Source organism: Protopterus annectens, chromosome 3.part1, assembly GCF_019279795.1.
Source record: "Protopterus annectens isolate FY-2018-M chromosome 3.part1, PAN1.0, whole genome shotgun sequence".
Taxonomy (NCBI): Eukaryota; Metazoa; Chordata; order Ceratodontiformes; family Protopteridae; genus Protopterus; species Protopterus annectens.
The window spans coordinates 1,718,841,167-1,718,860,612 of record NC_056732.1 but is presented as its reverse complement, the minus strand read 5'-3'; the positions used below and the strand labels follow the sequence as shown (position 1 = coordinate 1,718,860,612).

Below are 19,446 nucleotides of genomic sequence, written 5' to 3'. Positions count from 1 at the left end.
TAATCTATTTATTTATTTATTTACTATGTATTATTTATTGATTAAGATTTAATAGATGAATTTTAGAATGTTAATGAAGTTAAAGCAGTTTCAAACACTACACGTATATGGGGTATCAAGTATTGTTTCCTTTTAACCTTTCTTGCCTTTTGTTGTTGTCCATTTGTTAAACTAGATTTCTTTGTAAGATTAGCTAATTTTCATAATTAATGTTAACATCCCTAATTGTTTATTTATTTTTTACATTTTCGGTTGTTGCTATTTCATGGATTAATAGTTTTATGATGGCAGCTTATTTGAAAGAGTGTTATGCTTACATTAGCAAAATGCGGCATTTCATGGTTTTTTAACATATTCCTCTCAGAAACATTATTCAATGGATTCTTTTAATGTATCTTTAAGATTTTTATGGTTTTTAAAACAATCGATCTGCTTTGAAGTTTCAGTCGAGTTATTTTAAAGAGTACTGACTGTTTTTATTTAGGAGGCTTCCACAAACCTAGTTGTTTACAAGTTGCACAAGCATACACCTACTCAGTTTTATTTAGCATTAGTTGACACTCATACTATAGATAAAGTTTTGTTTTATTTAATTTAGGTACTTCGATTCATTAATATGTACTGATCAAGTTTTTTATTTAACACAGAAGTGTTTATCCAACATTTTAGTAACAGTTTTGTACAGTAGTTCATGAAGCATTAGCACTTTAAAATGTACCCATTTGGTTTGTAATTGCTATGAACCAATTAAGGTTTTTAATTGTTAGTAGTATTTAAATGTGAGCACATCCGTTTTACAATTTGTCTTGATAAAGCCTGATATTTATCAGGCGAAAGCGCTTGTCCTACTGTGTTGTTTAAAGAGAGTATTCGTATCATTCGTATTACAATAAAGTGGAGGATTATTTGGCTGCTTCTATTGTCGTGGTTTGTATCTGTTCCTGGTTTCTTTGTGCTTTTGATCTAATTCGGAGTTGTTTCGCTAACCATGACTGAAAGAGTCAGCCAGTCCGACTTTGATACGACACCCTGCATTCTCAAGGATGTGCCAGATGACGTCCCCGTAACCCGGGAAGAATTTCGCCAGGTTGTTAACCTTTTGTCTCAGTTAACTGCCTCTTTGAGGCAACTGGACACGAACGAGGTTCCATGCAACCAACTACAAGGGCTTGGAAAGAGCAAAAGTGCCATTAACGCAAATGGTAAAAAGCAGTCAACGCTTACTGCTTTTAAACCGGCAATGCAAAGAGGAGCTGATGAGGGATTGAACAACTTGCCTTCCACCTCAACTGGTGGGGTGGAGGTGACAACGGCAGCCTTTAACTTCAACGCTTGGACAACCAAGCAGTTTGCTTTCAAATCAGGTACTTTTTCACGTTACGATGTTGACAATGAACCTACTGTTGATAAATTTAAACTATTCAGTGACAAACTATATGCATACAAGGCAACGCAACTTGAAGTAGATTATTTAGCTGAATGCCTTTGAGTTCAGAGAGTTCCCAAAGGCCTTCGTTGCACTAAATTTCCCAACAATGCAACACCAGGGTCTACACTATTTAAAGATTTGACAGAACTTTTTAACAAAACAGGGTTGGAAATGATTAAATATATGTTAAAAGACTATGAATCCAAACTTGGCACATTATTAGTGGACTTGAATAAATTAAACAATGATGTGGTTACTGACATTAATTTTGCACATGTCAAGAGAGATTATGACCATGTTTTTCACGATGTTGACCAACACTGCATTAAGATTGTGAACCGAAAGGTTAGGAAATTGGAAAGAGACCTTAATGAATACAAGAATGGTATTGCATACCAACCAGCTCACAAGTTAAACTATAACACAAACAATAGATTTAATAGGGTGGACAATGTGGATAACATTGATTCACCGGCAGATGGTCCACGTAGAAGTGAAAGACTTGCACAAAAATCAAATTCAAATGCTAGAAATGGGCAACAGGTTTTTCAATTTCCCCCAGGCAGGACCAACAACAGGGGTCCTTTCTACCAGCAAAGGAGCTGGGTAAACCAACAGAGGTAGTACCACACAATGGGGGAGAACAGTTAGCCTTCATTACAAAGAATGTGTTTGATACAGTAAGTGTTCCTTACTCAATTATTTCCAAGAACAACTTCAAAGTGTACAATTTTACTGACATGGAGGTTAGTAATGTACATTTTGATTTATTTACCAAAGGCTTTCATTTTGTGCCCATGCGTCCTTTGGATGTCACAAAAGCAATTTTAGAATTAAAATTGTTTACTAGGAAATTAAACCTGAACATTTGGTTTAAAGGGCAGGAACATGTACAAGGAAAATTCTCAAGAGAAAGCACATTCAACCCACCCCTACATCCAGTACTGAAAACTTTTGAAGAATTAGTAGAAGGGGATATCCGGAATAATTTTAATGGTAATACTTCTAAAGTACAGAACTTATCGTCAGAATGTTGGCAACTAATTAATCTTATGAAAGCCGATATGATAAGAATCATGAAGCCAGACAAAGAGGGTGGGGGGGGGGGGTAGTTTTGATGTTTGGTTGTAACTACGAGGCAGCAATGTTTGACATCCTACATGACTCTGAGCAATATACTATCACTTCTATTAATGAAGTTAACATTGCGTATTCAAAGATTAAGTACATTTTACATGATAATTTAATGCAAGGAGCCATCAATGAGAAATTATTCAACTTTTTACTTGTGAACAAACCAGTTACCCCCACAATATTTGGAATTCCCAAAGTACATAAAGGGTTGAACCGTTTGAAGTTCAGGCCGATTGTGGCTGGGGGGGGGGGGTATTACTGAACCTCTCGGCAAGTTCATTGACATTTCCTTGAAGAAAATAGTTAGATCTTTAAAGTTTGTGTGTAAAGATTCTTGGGAATTTCTAAAAAATGTTAGAACAGAGTTATATGAACAAACCAAATATCTAGTGACTATTGATGTTGTTGAACTCTTCCCAAGCATTCCACATTTAGAAGGTTTAGAGTTATTTAATGAATTTTTGGTGATGTCAGGTGAATTTAATGCAAATGTTATCAGACTGATGGTTGAGTTTATGGAGCTGATTTTAAATAATAATTATATATTCTTTAATGGTGAATTGTTTAAGCAAATGAAAGGTGTGGCGATGGGCACTCCTTGTGCCTCGGCATACGCCAACATTGTGTTACACATGTGGGAAATGAAACATGTATTTGCTTCGACTTGGGCTAAGAATATAGCCCACTATCAACGTTTTCTGGATGACATTTGTGTATTTTGGAATGGTTCCCTACAAGAATTTAAAGATTTTTTTGAATACATTAATGAGACAACAAACTTTTTAAGATTTACATATAACATTAGTGATAGTACAGTAAACTATTTGGATGTACTGCTGGTGAAGAACCTACACACAGGAGGCTTCGAATCAACCATTTATAGGAAGCCTTCCTATTCAAACTCATACCTCCATTTTGATAGTGGACATCCCTTAACACAAAAAAGAGGGATTTTGAAAGGCCAACTAATCAGAGCAGCGAGGATGTGTAGTACTACAGAATTATTTTTAAAGGAAACGCAAACTCTACAAAAAATGTTTTCGGAAAGAAACTACCCCAAACGCTTATTTGAAAAAGTGTTTGAAGAAGTGAACAATTCAAGATTAGATAGATTCATACCATTGTTGGGTAAAGGCTCTAGTTTTCCCACAAAGTTGAACACTAATGAAGAGAAAGAAACCCATAACACACTTGTCCACACCTTTAATAATGATTCAGCAAGATTTAGAGAACTTGTTTTAAAATATTGGCCTGTTTTAAAATCAAATGACGAAATTAGGAATTTTACAGCAGTACAGCCTAATTTCGTTAGTACCAGAAACATTAACTTAAAAGGTTTATTTGAGAGACAGGACATAATGGCTTCCCTCACCCACAAACCCAAAGTGGGAACATACAAATGTGGAGCTTGTAGGCAATGTCCTTATATTTATAATGACAGTAAGTATTACATTGCTTCTAGAAACTTTAAAATAGCTCCTATGAACTATTGCAATTGTGCCACAAAAGGTCTAGTATATTTAGGCTTCTGTGTAAGCTGCTCTGGATTCTATGTTGGGAAGACAGAAAGAACACTTCGTAAAAGAGTTTATGAACACTTATATGAAATTAACAGTAAGAAAGAATCAAATGCATTTTACAAGCATTCTTTAGTGTGTCCCACCATGTCTTTAAAGTTTCTGGTTCTAGAGCAGGTGTTACAGAACCCTAGAGGTGGTGAATGGGAGGCTTCTTTAGAATACAAAGAATTATTATGGCAGATTAGGTTAAACGCCACGAAACCCCCAGGAATGAACGACGCAATTAGTATCAAAAGTGTGTTAAAAATTAGACGAGCCAGGTTGTAACAATATTCATATTTGATATACACATACATATATTTTAAGTATTTAATATTTAGTAATTAACATTTTATATTTAATCTATTTATTTATTTATTTATTTATTTATTTACTATGTATTACTTATTGATTAAGATTTAATAGATGAATTTTAGAATGTTAATGAAGTTAAAGCAGTTTCAAACACTACACGTATATGGGGTATCAAGTATTGTTTCCTTTTAACCTTTCTTGCCTTTTGTTGTTGTCCATTTGTTAAACTAGATTTCTTTGTAAGATTAGCTAATTTTCATAATTAATGTTAACATCCCTAATTGTTTATTTATTTTTTACATTTTCGGTTGTAGCTATTTCATGGATTAATATTTTTATGATGGCAGCTTATTTGAAAGAGTGTTATGTTTACATTAGCAAAATGTGGCATTTCATGGTTTTTTAACATATTCCTCTCAGAAACATTATTCAATGGATTCTTTTAATGTATCTTTAAGATTTTTATGGTTTTTAAAACAATCGATCTGCTTTGAAGTTTCAGTCGAGTTATTTTAAAGAGTACTGACTGTTTTTATTTAGGAGGCTTCCACAAACCTAGTTGTTTACAAGTTGCACAAGCATACACCTACTCAGTTTTATTTAGCGTTAGTTGACACTCATACTATAGATAAAGTTTTGTTTTATTTAATTTAGGTACTTCGATTCATTAATAAGTACTGATCAAGTTTTTTATTTAACACAGAAGTGTTTATCCAACATTTTAGTAACAGTTTTGTACAGTAGTTCATGAAGCATTAGCACTTTAAAATGTACCCATTTGGTTTGTAATTGCTATGAACCAATTAAGGTTTTTAATTGTTAGTAGTATTTAAATGTGAGCACATCCATTTTACAATTTGTCTTGATAAAGCCTGATATTTATCAGGCGAAAGCGCTTGTCCTACTGTGTTGTTTAAAGAGAGAATTCGTATCATTCGTATTACAATAAAGTGGAGGATTATTTGGCTGCTTCTATTGTCGTGGTTTGTATCTGTTCCTGGTTTTGATAGGTACTCGGCAGGGAGTTGATCAGCAGAAAGTATAGTGGGTTTCACTGTTACAATCAAGGTACAGAGAAGTGAAGTGGCGACTGGTTGGCAGCTGGATGCAAGTAGTTTTTTAGGGGTGCTAGTTTCAGGACCAGGGGAGCTAGGAGGTAGATGCTAGCTAGGGCCTGAAATGTCTCAATAAAGAACCGGTCAAAACTATCTGGAACATCTTCAGGGGTATTATCAATAGTAGCAGCAGGGATTGGGGTTGACGTTTGTCCAGGACGTAGTAATATGACATGCCACCTGACAGGGTATGGCATTACTGGGTTCAGAGAGACCAGTCCCCAGATTGGCTGTGTGGTGGCATCCCACACATGTGCTGTACGTTCCTGGCCAAGGGTGATGGCTGACTGCATACATGTGGCAGCTGTGACAATGACACATGACTCACATAAACCACAACTGGACCATAGAGGCGATTCACAGGTTACCTTTGCACATGCTACCCATGTAGTGTGATTGCCATGGTGAGTACCAACACATAGGGCCAATGGGGAACAACATACTGAAGGTGTGTATGTGTGGGTGTACTGCTACTGTTTCATAGCACTGACATATATGACTGCACACATGGGTAAATTCCAGGTAAGACGTGTGCAATGTGTCACTGGCAACGTACATGCATACAGGACAGACAGTGACGTCCTGTCATGTGTAAAGTTGACATACGTATCGTACACTATGCAGATGTCACTAGAAGTCTACAGAAGCACTGTAACTCTGCATTGCAGGTGTAAGCAGTGTTCCAGGGGACCCCAAGTGAACATGCATGCAAACAAAGCTACAGTAAACAGGGCTGGAAGTAGTGCATTATACAACAAAGAAGGGGTAACAATAACAGTAAGTAACAATGCAAATATGTAGGCACTATCAACATGTACCCAGGAATACGCAGCGCAGATGCCCATGGTAGAACCGATATTATGTCATACTTATTTGTGATTTGGATTACATTGGTACTGCACACATATCTACATGCGCGAACATCCACATGGCATAGTTGTTGTGGGCAACTTGACACCATTACTGTACATGTCCACCATTGCATATCACTACTTGCGTTAGCTTTCCCCCTGTGCTACCCATGTATGCGGCTATCTGTTGACAACCTTACCACCGGCATGCAATTATGTGCAGCTGTTATACTTTGGTATGTACTATGGGTGCAGATAACAATTCAGGACATTTATACAGTTACTGCAACAGGCATGGTGGGATAAACACACAGTCATAGCAGCACACTGTACTGTTACCAACATGATACTATTAATACACTTCTATGTAGTCACCCTGTGCATCAGCAACGTGTTTACCTCTTCCCGCAATGATGTTGGAGATTGCAGGAGGTGGCACAGTGTCATCATATGCACAGGGTGTGGATTAGGTATGCCTGAGTCAGCCACTGATACCACCAATTGACATGTGTGTGTATGTGTGTTGGTGAGGGGCAGCAGTACAGGGTGGGGCAGTGTTGGTGCAGTGTGTGCGTGTATGTGGTTGCCCTAGGTGTTAACATTTCGCATGTGTGTATGCACGCACACAGTTCCACCTCATGGCTGCCATATACAGGGGTTTGTGGACAGCCACGGACTGCACCTGGCAGGCCATACAGATCAGTGTCTGTGTGCACAGACATGGTACCTGTTCCTGGCAGGGGTGCTACGGACCATATCCAGTACAAAGCCAGACTGGGTACTGTCATCAGAAGCGGGAGTGTGTTGACTGGACACAAGTCCCTGTTGGGACTGTCCAGAGCCACGTGCATGTGGTCTCCTGGGGCGTTCCGATGACAGCACAGACCCAGCATTGCTGGGGCTGCTTCTGGCACTATGGGGGCGTGCGCGAGCCTGTTGTCATCCGCGCCGACTACCAGCTGCTGCTGCTGCTGACATACAGCCACGTCGACGCCGCAAATGCCCACCATTGCCCTGGCTCATGGACATCTGGTTGTGGAACTGCTGTAATATGTCCCCACAACTTCTGTCTATGACATCGGTGAAGTTACGGATAGCATCCGCAATCTCACGCATACTGTCTGTCATGGCTGTGCGACATGCTCTCAGCTCCCTCAGACCCTGTCTGGTGTACCTTTCCATACGTGACTGTGCCTGCATGACAGTCTGAAACATAGCTGAGGTTGACAGACCTCTTTGGGCACGTCGGCCAGAGGCAGTACGCCCATGGATGCTAACACGAGAACCCATGGGCAACTGTCTGTGTGGTACCATCGGAGGACCCTGCCCATGGCTGCTGTGTGGGGATGCATGTGCCACAGGTACCACATTACCCTGGTCTATGCCCACTGTATCCTGTCCATCACCTAGGGACAATGGTGACAAAGGATGTACAGGCAGGATGACTGTGTGCAATGATGGGGTTGACAGCTGTGTACTGTCAATTGGCTGACCAATGGCAGACCCTGACACACCTTCCTGTGCCATTACACAAATATCATCATTACCAGTAGCCGTGGCACAGGATTCAGGTTTCCTGCTGCAGGTCACCAGAGCAGCCCCAGAACCTGTGGGATGAAGACAGGAAACACAGTTTACAGTCTCCAGACATTGTTACCAGTGATGCACTTATACACACATGCACACATGGACACATGCACACAGGCACACATGCACACATGCACACAGGCACACATGCACACATGCAGACATGCACATGTGGACACATGCACATGTGGACACATGCACATATGCACACATGTACACGTGGACACATGCACACATGGACACATGCACACATGCACACGTGGTCACATGCACACATGGGCACATGCACACATGCACACGTGGTCACGTGTACACATGCACACATGCACACGTGGACACAGGCACACATGCACACATGCACACATGCACACGTGGACACAGGCACACATGCACAGATGCACACGTGGACACAGGCACACCTGCACACATGCACACATGCACACATGGGCACAGGCACACCTGCACACATGCACACCCCGCAGTATACACACAGAGCACTACTGAGTTACACTACTGTTACTAGCATTATCAGGACTATTATAGGTTATGTTAAACACACTCACCAGCATGGATGGCCTGTCTTGCTGTAACCCTGGATGGACCTGCAGAAATGATGAGATTAATGTCAGTGGGCACAACTATGCCATTGATATTGCATATGATACAGTGTACAGAACAGTCAGGTGTACATATGGCATATTACCTGCACACTCCATGTCGTGCTGCTGTGTGGAACCAGCCTCCATCATAATGCAGGTGTACTGCTGTTGGTGTTACGGGGCTGGAGCCACAACACTTAGGAGTAGCCCCTCCAGTCTGGTGAGGGGGGGATGTGTGGCCACCCCACCTCCTGCGGCGACCTGTTGCCTGTGGATATCTGATGCATGCTGCCGGACACTTTGGATTAAATCACTGCAGTGATGTCGTACCTGCTCATATGTCCTGTTATGCGTGCCAATATCATTTACCCTACGGACAAGGTCTTGCCACAGTGCGGCCCTCTCCTGCTGATTCTGACTGGTGCGGGAAAACAGGATGTCATACTCCCGCACCAGGCTCTGGTGGATCTCCTCATCTTCAGCCACAGAGTAGGCGGGGTTACGCTGTCGCGCCATCTCCCTGGAAGAGAACGCAGACAGGATATCAGCAGACCATGTCAGCAATATATGGCACACATACTATACATGATACTCATGTGTAGTGATATACTACTACTCCCATATGTTGCATGTGTGTGTGTCGTGGTGGATACACAGGTACATGGCCAGATATCAGTGCTCAGCCAACACCTGTGCAACAATACCTGCCACATTCCATACAACATAGTAGCATGCCCCATCGGTCAGCACACACTGACAGGTGCAATGCACAACCTCACTCTAGGGGTTCATCCCAAGGTACTGTATGTGGGACACCGCCCACTACTGTGATGTGGACAGACGTTACTCGGCCTGGATATACATATCCCACCACCACCACCACCAGCACAGTAGACTACTTTGATAGGTATGTGATTAGACAGTTATTCACTTGCTGGGACTGAGATGGTATCCATGCAGCACACTGGGCCAGTGGAAGCCACAAGCCACACTGCTGACCCCTTTGCAAATGCTTACCACGGACATGCCATGGATTGCATGGAACTTGCACACACATGTCTAACCTAGACTCTATGCACAAAGGTTAGGCATCCTGTCCGGTGGACCCCAGACAGAGGCAGATTGTATAACAATAGCAGGAGGCTACTGCAGGACAGAGCACATTCACATTAAGGGAAGGCATCTGTGGTCAGCACTGGTACTATGCTATGGTCCGTCATAACGGCCACGGCCTACTCTGGGAGGGAAATGGACACAAACACTATGGATGATCACAAGGTCTTCTTCAGTTATGTTACACATATGGACCACATGCCTCAGATATGCTCTGTGTTAATCCACACCTACTTAACATTCACCAAACACACGGATATTGGCAACAATCTTGCAGACATGTTCGGTGCACGTATCCCCCCTCCTTCTCCCCCACCTTTAAAATATTTATCCCAGCTGGATGTAACCTCCCTATCATCTCACATGTCCAGGTCAGGGCTGCCCTCAGCAGAGGAGAACACACAGCATCACTGTGACCTCGTGGTACCCCTGGATGTGTGCTACCGGTACTCCGAGAGGACATACAACCGCATATAACACTGATAGTTTATCTTGGCCGTACTACAGGATATGTACCTGGACAGTGGCATACAGCAACAGTGGTCCCACACCACTAAGGGGGCACCTCGACTAACCCTGGGAATTACCACATCATATGCATAACGGGCTTGGTCTGCTAAGCTATGGAATTATGCAGTATGGGATGCATATGCAGTGACATCAGGTACCTGCAGACACTTGTTCCCAGCCAGTGTGCCTTTGGGATGGGCTGATCCTGACTTTTGAACCTGGCTGACCTTTCAAAGCAGTCACTACAGCCATTGCTGGGCCAACGCACAGACAAATGCTGCCAGGATCATGGCCTAAGACTGATTGACATGTGATGTATGGTCATCCCCTTTTGGTGGAACTACGTACACACAACATATCACATGGACATACCTATGGATACAGACCTATGACACATTTGGAGGGTTCACAGTATGCACACTATTAACCTGCTATTTTGCATTACCTCTGTTTGTCACAGCTGGTTGCATTACCACAGCTTCTGCTTGCTGCTGCTACTGTCAGTGCTGACAGCTTCGGGTGACAGAGTCACAGTGTCTGATTTTTTATTTTTATTTTTGCTCTCTCTCTCTCTCTCTCTCTCTCACTTCTCGCTCTCCCTCTGTCTGCTTACAGACAATGCAATGAATGTATTGCATGTACGGAGTGTTAGACCTTGATGCTTTTGTAGGTATCTGCATAGGTCCATGTGATGGCCTCTGCACCAATTGTAAGCCAGCATTTGCTAATTGCATACAGCCAGTTGTGTACTGATTGCAGTTCTCACTGTGATTTCAGGTCAGGGCTATAAAAGGGTATGTGGGATAGGCATTGCCCTTTCAGATTGTGAGGGCGGGGACCATGCTGGTATGCTGTGGACAGTGTTCTGTGAGTGTAAAGGTTAGCATCTCTCTCATGATTCAGGCTGTGTTGTATATTCACAATTCTCCAGTCCTCTCTCATGTTCCCTGTAGCAAGTGTGTATGCACATTGACTCCTACAACTATATATAGATATATATTTATATATATATATGTACATATGCATACATATATCTATGTACTTTAACTGACCTTATTATCTACAAGCTGCCAACTAGCATGGCTGTTTCTGTTCACACACTACTATTATGGAAATCCAGTAGTTTTGACAGTAATTGTAAATGACATGCTTTGTGTACTACACATCCTATATTCCCTTTACATTCATCCCTACTATTACATGTTATATTTATTTTAGCACAATGTTTTTGTATAAGAGTCATGGCTTAGTGGTAGGTCGTACAGACTAGTGTTGTCAAAGTCCTGGGTTCGGGACTGACAGTGGGATTTTATTTTGCTTTTGAACTGAGTACAGGACCTGTCAATCAAAGTGACTAAGGCACTTTTAAGCAGTTGTAACCGGGTTAGCACTGGTTTGCGTGGAGCTCACGCATGCGCACTGGCATTTAGCTCCACGCACACAAGCGGACATCCGCTTACAACCGCTTAACGGTGCTTACTCTGGCGCACACCCGCGCTATTTTCTTTGAAAGAAAAGAAAATGGGGAGACAGGAAAGTGGTGAAAAAGGGGTCACAAAGAGGGTAAGACAGTAGGGAAACAAGCTTGGGATGTGCAGGAGGGATGTAGGTAAGGCCCATAGCTGCCCATTTCTTCATCAGCAACAGCTGTGCATATGTATGTAATTTGGTGTGACATTTGAAACCTTCCACCCCTGAGAGAGGTGTCAGGACAACAATAATACTTGTTGTACAGCCAATTGTAATTGATAGGTTCCATGTCCAGCAGACATGTGTGTGGAATGGGCAGCTATGTATGGGGCATAATTTTTTTGTGGGTACAGAGTGCCCTTTTTTTTTTTTTTTTTTCAGGTGAGAGTGGTATGTCAGGTGAACGAAGTCGGTATAGCTGGGGAGGTAGGTTGGGTAGATAAACAGACAAGACAAACAAGACGCATACAGGGGCGGTGTATGACATGTGTGGGGGGGGTTACACAATTGACTGGGATGGAGGTTTGGATATCCAGAGCCCATGAGCCCACAGATGGCAACAGTGGAACTGATATCCCCACCCATAGGCAGTTGCCACTGTTCCTTCACTGCCCAGGATGGGGCTGTGCTGGGGGCTGTGTAGGCGGGGCAACAGGCATGCCTGTTAGTTGCGCCACCTGTGCCTCGAGCTGGTGTAGGGGCTCAAGAACAGAGTCCCAAATCTCCCTACGCACCACAGTCCGGATGCTACGGAGGGTGAGTGGTGGTTCTCCTCCGGCCACACTTGCAGAGGGGGGGTGAGCCCCATCCCCTGCAGCGCTTCCACCCGCAGGTGGCACAGGGCCACCGGAGGAGGTTCCAGACTCGGCACTAGTGACAGGTGCACTCGCCAGCTGAGGTGGGAGAGGTGGGTCCGCTGGAACCCGCCTTCCCTGTCATCCTATGTTTTGCATTATGTCATGACAGTTTGGGTTAGTGACATATAATACCATTCACAATTAGTTGTAACAGCGTGCATTAGTATTCCCATTAACCAAACACCCAGATATTCACACCATTGAACAGCGTGCATAACACATGCATAATTTGAACAGAAATACACAGTCCAACAACATGCAGGGTTAATTGATGGCAACAGGCCATCAGGTGCGGATGTATGAACAGGGCAGATGCATCAACGGACATGCAGATATATATGACCCAACAGGACAAACGTCCAGGGGTGTTAATTGTGATTGCACATACCATTTTCACATGGAATGGGTTATATGTGGTTATAGGGTGGGGTAAAGAAAGTAATATTAACACCTTTGAATAACAATACATATATCAACGGACATGCAGATATATATGACCCAACAGGACAAACGTCCAGGGGTGTTAATTGTAAAATGCTGTACATTTCTAATAGCTACAGTTATATACACACTACTGTTCTAACTACAGTTTCCTATATGATAACTATTTCAACTTGGCGATAGGACTGTTACTGCAACATCAATATACATTTTAGTGTTCTTCATACACATTCATATCTAGCTTTGTTCAGCTACATCATCTTGCTACATTTGCTTTATATAGCTGTAGACAAGTGTGGATGTTTGGTATATCAGACAATCATCCTAGCTGCATATTTCAGACTGAGAGCAACATATCCAGATTTTGGGATACACATTCCACATGCAGCAACACTTTGAACAGATTTTGCTGTTTGGTTTTGAATCTCACATGCATTTCATTCTGTCTTGACTGCAGTATGCTTTATTCAGGGGTTATTACTACTGTATTGCTGGATTCATGACACTTTCTCACACTCTCTCACTTGCTTTCATTTTACTATTCAGGATGGTACTTATTTCTAGGCTTTATTGACATGTTTTACTGCTAGTTATTACAATCCTTTCCAGCAGTCTCACTTCTGTCATGTTTCAGTATTTCCACAGGGATATATTTCACACATGTGATTTCATCATCTTCTGCAGCTATACTTCTCAGCCTGCTGCAGGTTGTGTACTATTTTCTTACAGGTAGGGCATTTTTATTTCAGAATATATGTCAGACAGTTTCATTTTTCGGTTTAACTTACAGGCTGAAACACTTTTGTAATCAAGCAAGACTTGCAGACACTTTCACACTGTTACTTGCAGATTTTATTCCTTACTGACTACACTGCACTCTTTTGCTGACTGTCATACTTTTATATTTCTTTACGGTTACTGGTAGTGGATTACTGACCTGCCTGGTGGCGCAACCGCACCAGCCTATCGCCATAGGCTCTGCGGTTCGCAGAATGGACACCTGCAGCTGTAATATAAATGAAGTAATATTGGAATACACATCTCCATAATATCAGCTAGTTTAATTTCTTACATACATAATTAAATGTTACTTACTCAGTAGTGGGGCGTTGGGTGTTTGCCGGGCCTCCTGGATCCAAAGGTTCAGTTGGTCCTGCTTGCGTCTCTTCAGGTCTGCATGGTGGTGACGGACCTGCTCACCAGTCCTTGGAATCCCTGTGGCACTGGTGAGATCATGAGCCAACCGGTCCCATGCCTCGGCCCTGTATGCTCCCCAGAGGACCTGGCCCTGCATGAGTTGGGCCTCATGATTATGGACTAGGAGCCAGACCATGTACCTGGACTCCTCAGCACCCCACCTCTGTGCTCAGAAGCAACTACCCTCTCCTACTCCTGTCATTCTGCCTGCAGGTCAGTTCTACAATCGTTTATGTTGTGTATTCCCGCCTATGGGGCTTATATAGTCCGTTTTTCCCACACATATCGGTGATTGGCCATTTTGGAATTGTATCAACTTCAGTAAACCTGCATTGTCATGCTGTAGTTTGTATTCATTCCTATATATTAGCTATTATTGCATTTCTAGGTACTGCTGTCATGGCTTAGTGGTTCTGCACCTTGACTATGGTGTATAGTATCCTGGGTTCAAACCCGGCCACTGCTTTTTATTTTTCATGACTGTCTAGACATGCTGAGGGGTGTGTTTGTGTAAAGTCAGTTTTGATACGGCTTGCTCAACGTTGCCCGCCGGTTAGTTTGTTTGCACGGTGCGCAGCTCCGCGCAAATGTGGTACGCTGGTTTAAGTCTCATTTGGCTATCGGCACGCATATTACGCTCAGCTCAGTTAGGGGCACATAGATTTAGCATGTTAGACCACTGCTCAGCTACGGGCACTCATTTTGCACCAGTTAAACCACTGCTCATCTACGGGCAGATGCACTCACTCTGTTAAACTGTAGCTCAGCTATGAGCACATCTGGCATTTTTTATTCTTTTGTTACCTCACATGTCTTCAATATAAATGGGCTATTTCATTACATTTTACATAAATTGGGGTTTTATGTGTACATATTTGTCAGGGACTTGTTTCCTGCTTATTTTGAAAAAAAAAATTGGTGTTATGGGGGCTCGAACCATGAATGGCTGCTCTTCAGCCAACATCTCTACCGCTACGCTATTGCTTCCTGGCTTATTTTGCATATTTAGTTCTTATATGCTTTCCCACTGACTGCTAACTGTAGCTGCGCTACGGGCACGCCCGCGCAAAAGAGTGCACTCACGGTTAAACATTTTTACAATTTAAAAAAAATATAAAACATGTTTATTTATTTGTTTTCTGTTCATAGTCTGTGGGGGCATGTGTTGTGTTATGTTTATTCACATTTCCGTGGACTCTGTCGTGAGTGTTTACTTTGGGTACTTTTCCTCTTCTGGGGGCGTGTCCACTTACAGGGCTCGGCCTACGGACATGCCCCATACTGTCTTACACGGACCGTGTTGGCCTTAAGTGTGATTCAGCATTCTTTAATTAATATGCAGAGCATGCTGACATCACTCCGTTTATCTGCAGCCTCCGTGTATGAGTTATAACTCTTACACGGGGGCTTCGTGAATCTTGCCCTTAGTCTTATCAGTGGTTTAAGTCTTGGTCACCTTTCTACACAGCACAGCTTCAATACTATACATTTTATATGTAGTATAGGATGCCACAATGAACTACAAACACACATACGTGAATTGTAAAGCAGACTAAACAAAGGCATAATTTCATGTGGTTCAGTGAATGAATGTGTTTTGGGTAATCTAAGACATTAATCTAAATACTTTCAGGTTTTAATCATCTGTTGTTACTTTTCAAATTTTGCTTGGGGTTTTTTCTTTATTTAAATAGCTGCACAGACTGCAGTGTGCACACTGGAGGTGGCTATATTTGTCTATGATATCGTCAGAGGTCAGCCTTTTTTATGGAAATTTGCCTAAAGACCTAATTTATTCCAGAGGTATGTGACATCATAGGAAGTGCTGAGTGAATGACTGGTAGGATAATATTAATACATTTATGCATTTAGTCTATTATATGAAACTTGCAATTGGAACGTGTGTCAGAAGGGGTTTTAGTGGGCTAGGAGCAGTAGGGGTAGGTGCAGAGAAGGGTGGTCTTCCTTTGCTGTTGCATTCTTCTTAACTTCCCCACTTTAATCTTCGTTTCTCACCATAATTTACATTATTTAGTAATGTCTTTTAAATCTAAAGTACATATTATCTAAATCTAAAATATCTCACCCAGGCATCTAGATTCTAGAACAATGTAGAATTTAGACAAGTAACAAACTTTAGATGTTTATTTTACCTTACAACATAACCAGATAGGTGAATTAAATATTAGAATATGCTGTGCATAAGTCTGTAAGGGATTACAGTGAGTAAGTCAGGAGACATTTTGTTTTCTTGTCATAGTTATACTGACTAAGAGAGATTGTTAGTGCTGCTATTGTGGTAACTATTTTGTATATGGTTTGCATTCAGCACAGTATAACAACAGAATCTGAGCAATTCATGGGTACACGGAAGGCAGCCATATCTCAGGCAATATAGCTATTAGCTAAATTATAACATAATCCCGGGAAGATAATTTCAGAGGCATGTGGTGAGACATGGAAAAGGAGCCAGTGGACCTGTTGAAGAAAACATTTTATGGTAGCACCACGTGGATTAATGGCGGTAGCTGAAAGAGAACAGGAAAGAGAGCGGGAGAGAGAGAGAGAGCGGGAGAGAGAGTGAGAGTCATTGCTTACAGCAACAGCACCAAATTGTGGTTCAAGGTCTGAAGGGTTTAGCTACTATATGTGTCTTATTGAATCATTAGATTTGGCAAGGGTTGAAAGGTTGAAAGCCAGGGTGGGGGATTCATGTCAAGGATGGCATGATGAAATTCTGGATCAGGGGTCTGCTGAAGTTGGCTGGAGGCCATTGGTTGACAAAGTCTCCCCAGATTTCCCCCATGAAGCCTTTCACAGATATGTGTGGAGGAATGCCTCAGGTAACTATCACTTAAGGGATGAGAGAGGGAGGCTACAAGCTCTTATGAGCCAGCAAAGTAAGATGAAAGATGAGCAGTCAGGATTCAGATCACAATGCAGCATAACTGATACAATGTTTACAGTGAGACAAGTTGATGAGAAGAAGCGAGATATGAGGAAGGAGTCCAATGGGCATTCCTAGACTTGTAGGAAAGCATATGACAAGGCCCCAAGAAAGCTGATTTTGGCAGTCCTGCATTAATTTGAAGTCTCAGAAACATTGATAGAATTATTGCAGGCTATGTACAAGGACCCAATGACACAAAGACAAGTGCACACAGAAGGGTTCTTAGTTGGAGTGGGTGTCTACCAGGGTTCAGCTCTGAGCCCACTGTTGTTCATACTGGTAATGGACTATATTAGCAAACAGGTAGGAGAGGGCAGATCAGAAAAGTTGCTAAATACAGACAATGTGGCATTACGTCAGAGTCTGAACAGCAACTTCACTAAAAGATAGGGGAATGTAATGCAAGACCGAAGGCAGATGGGTTAAAACTGAATACAGATATGGCAGTTGTAGTGGCGGCTATTTTTAAATATGGCAGCTTTGAAGAAGCTGAAAACTGAGACAGAATGGAAAATAGTGGAGCAGGTTAACTGCTTCAGTAAGTTTTCTGGGAGGCGTGATTGAGGAGAAGTGAATTTTGAAAGAGGAGGTCAAACCTAGAATCAGAGGGGCTGCAACCAAATAGCACAGAGTGTTAGAGGTAGTATATGCCAGAAGAATGCCAAAGAAGCTGACAAGTAAGGTGTAAAAAGCAGTTGAAGGTAGAGATGATGGAGATGAAGTGCCTGAGATGGGTGGTAGAATGCACCCTGTGGGACAGATGAGGAAATGAGACCATCAGAGCAGAAGTCCAAGTAGCTCCAGTTGCAGGGAAGGTCAAAGAGTACAGGTTACACTGGTCTGGGCACATGTGCATGAATGCAGAAGACAATCTGTTGAAGAAGATTTGGGGCAGGCAGGAAGATGGCAAAAGGAAATGAAAGTATTCAGCCAAGAGATGGACATTTACTGACTGATTTGCACTGCAATATTTTTAACTCACTGTAAGACATTTATTGTAAGATGGGCTTGCTTTCGTACGTATGTGTATATAAAATAATGAAATATTTTACCTGACACATATTTACCTAATTATCATGCTAGCCCAAATATGATATATTATAAAATGTTATGGAGCTTTTCTCCACAGGCCTCCACTAAAGAAAGGTCTTTAATGGCCCATCCACACAATCCTGTTAAACAAATGCAATAAGTTTATAAATAAATGTAAATGTCCAATTCACAGACATTAGTCATGGGAAGAATTTTCAGTCTTTATTTTGCTCATCAGTTTACAAACTTTCATAGAAAGTCTGTGTTAAGATGGAGAATGTTATTACTAGGGAATCTAGAAGTCTTCCCTAAAATATAAAGTAAGGCAGAGTGTGATCCCTGAGAAATTATGGAATGACTGATAAAAACTATAGCATGAAACAAGCTGCTTCAAAATAAACATCGTGTTACCAAACTTAGGCAAAAGAAGTAGAGGCTGTGGAGACTGGAAGATGTGGATATTCAGTTACCGAATAGCTGGGTAACTACAGCAGAGCTAGTAAGGGAGACTGCTTGGAAGGTGCTTGGTGTGACATCTGGGCAGAGGAAGGAGGACAAGGAGACATGGTGGTGGAATGAGGAAGTACAGGAGAGTATACAGAGGAAGAGGCTGGCGAAGAAGAAGTGGGATTGTCAAAGAGATGAAGAAAGTAGACATGAGTATAAGGAGATGAGGCGCATTGCAAAGAGAGAGGTGGCGAAGGCTAAGGATAAGGCATATAAAGAGTTGTATGAGAGATTGGACACTAAAGAGGGAGAAAAGGACCTGTATGGATTGGCAAGACAGAGGGACAGAGCTGGGAAAGACGTGCAGCAGGTAAAGGTGATAAAGGACAGTGAGGGAAACGTACTCACAAGTGAGGAGAGTGTGTTGAGTAGATGGAAAGAATACTTTGAAGGGCTGATGAATGAAGAGAATGAGAGAGAGAGAAGGTTGGATGATGTGGGGATAGTGAATCAGGAAGTGAAGCAGATTAGCAAGGAGGAAGTAAGGACAGCTATGAAGAGGATGAAGAATGGAAAGGCTGTTGGCCCAGATGACATACCAGTGGAAGCATGGAGGTGCTTAGGAGAAATAGGAGTGGAATTTTTAACCAGATTGTTTAATAAAATTTTGGAAAGTGAGAGGATGCCTGAGGAGTGGAGAAAAAGTGTTTTGGTACCTATCTTTAAGAATAAGGGTGATGTGCAGAGCTGCAGTAACTATAGAGGGATAAAACTGATCAGTCACAGCTTGAAGTTATGGGAAAGAGTAGTGGAAGCTAGGTTAAGAAGGGAGGTGATGAT

The 19,446-nt window shown here is 42.1% G+C and overlaps 1 protein-coding gene across 1 annotated transcript in view; it reads left to right on the top strand.

Moving 5' to 3' along the window:
• The first annotated feature begins 1,600 nt into the window (after positions 1 to 1,600).
• LOC122797843 (vomeronasal type-2 receptor 26-like) overlaps positions 1,601 to 19,446 on the top strand; it is an 84,619-nt gene continuing 66,773 nt past the window's right edge. Inside the window, exon 1 of the mRNA XM_044066363.1 lies at positions 1,601 to 2,035. Within this exon, the coding sequence (XP_043922298.1) occupies positions 1,601 to 2,035 (435 nt within the window). The remainder of the gene's footprint in view (positions 2,036 to 19,446) is intronic.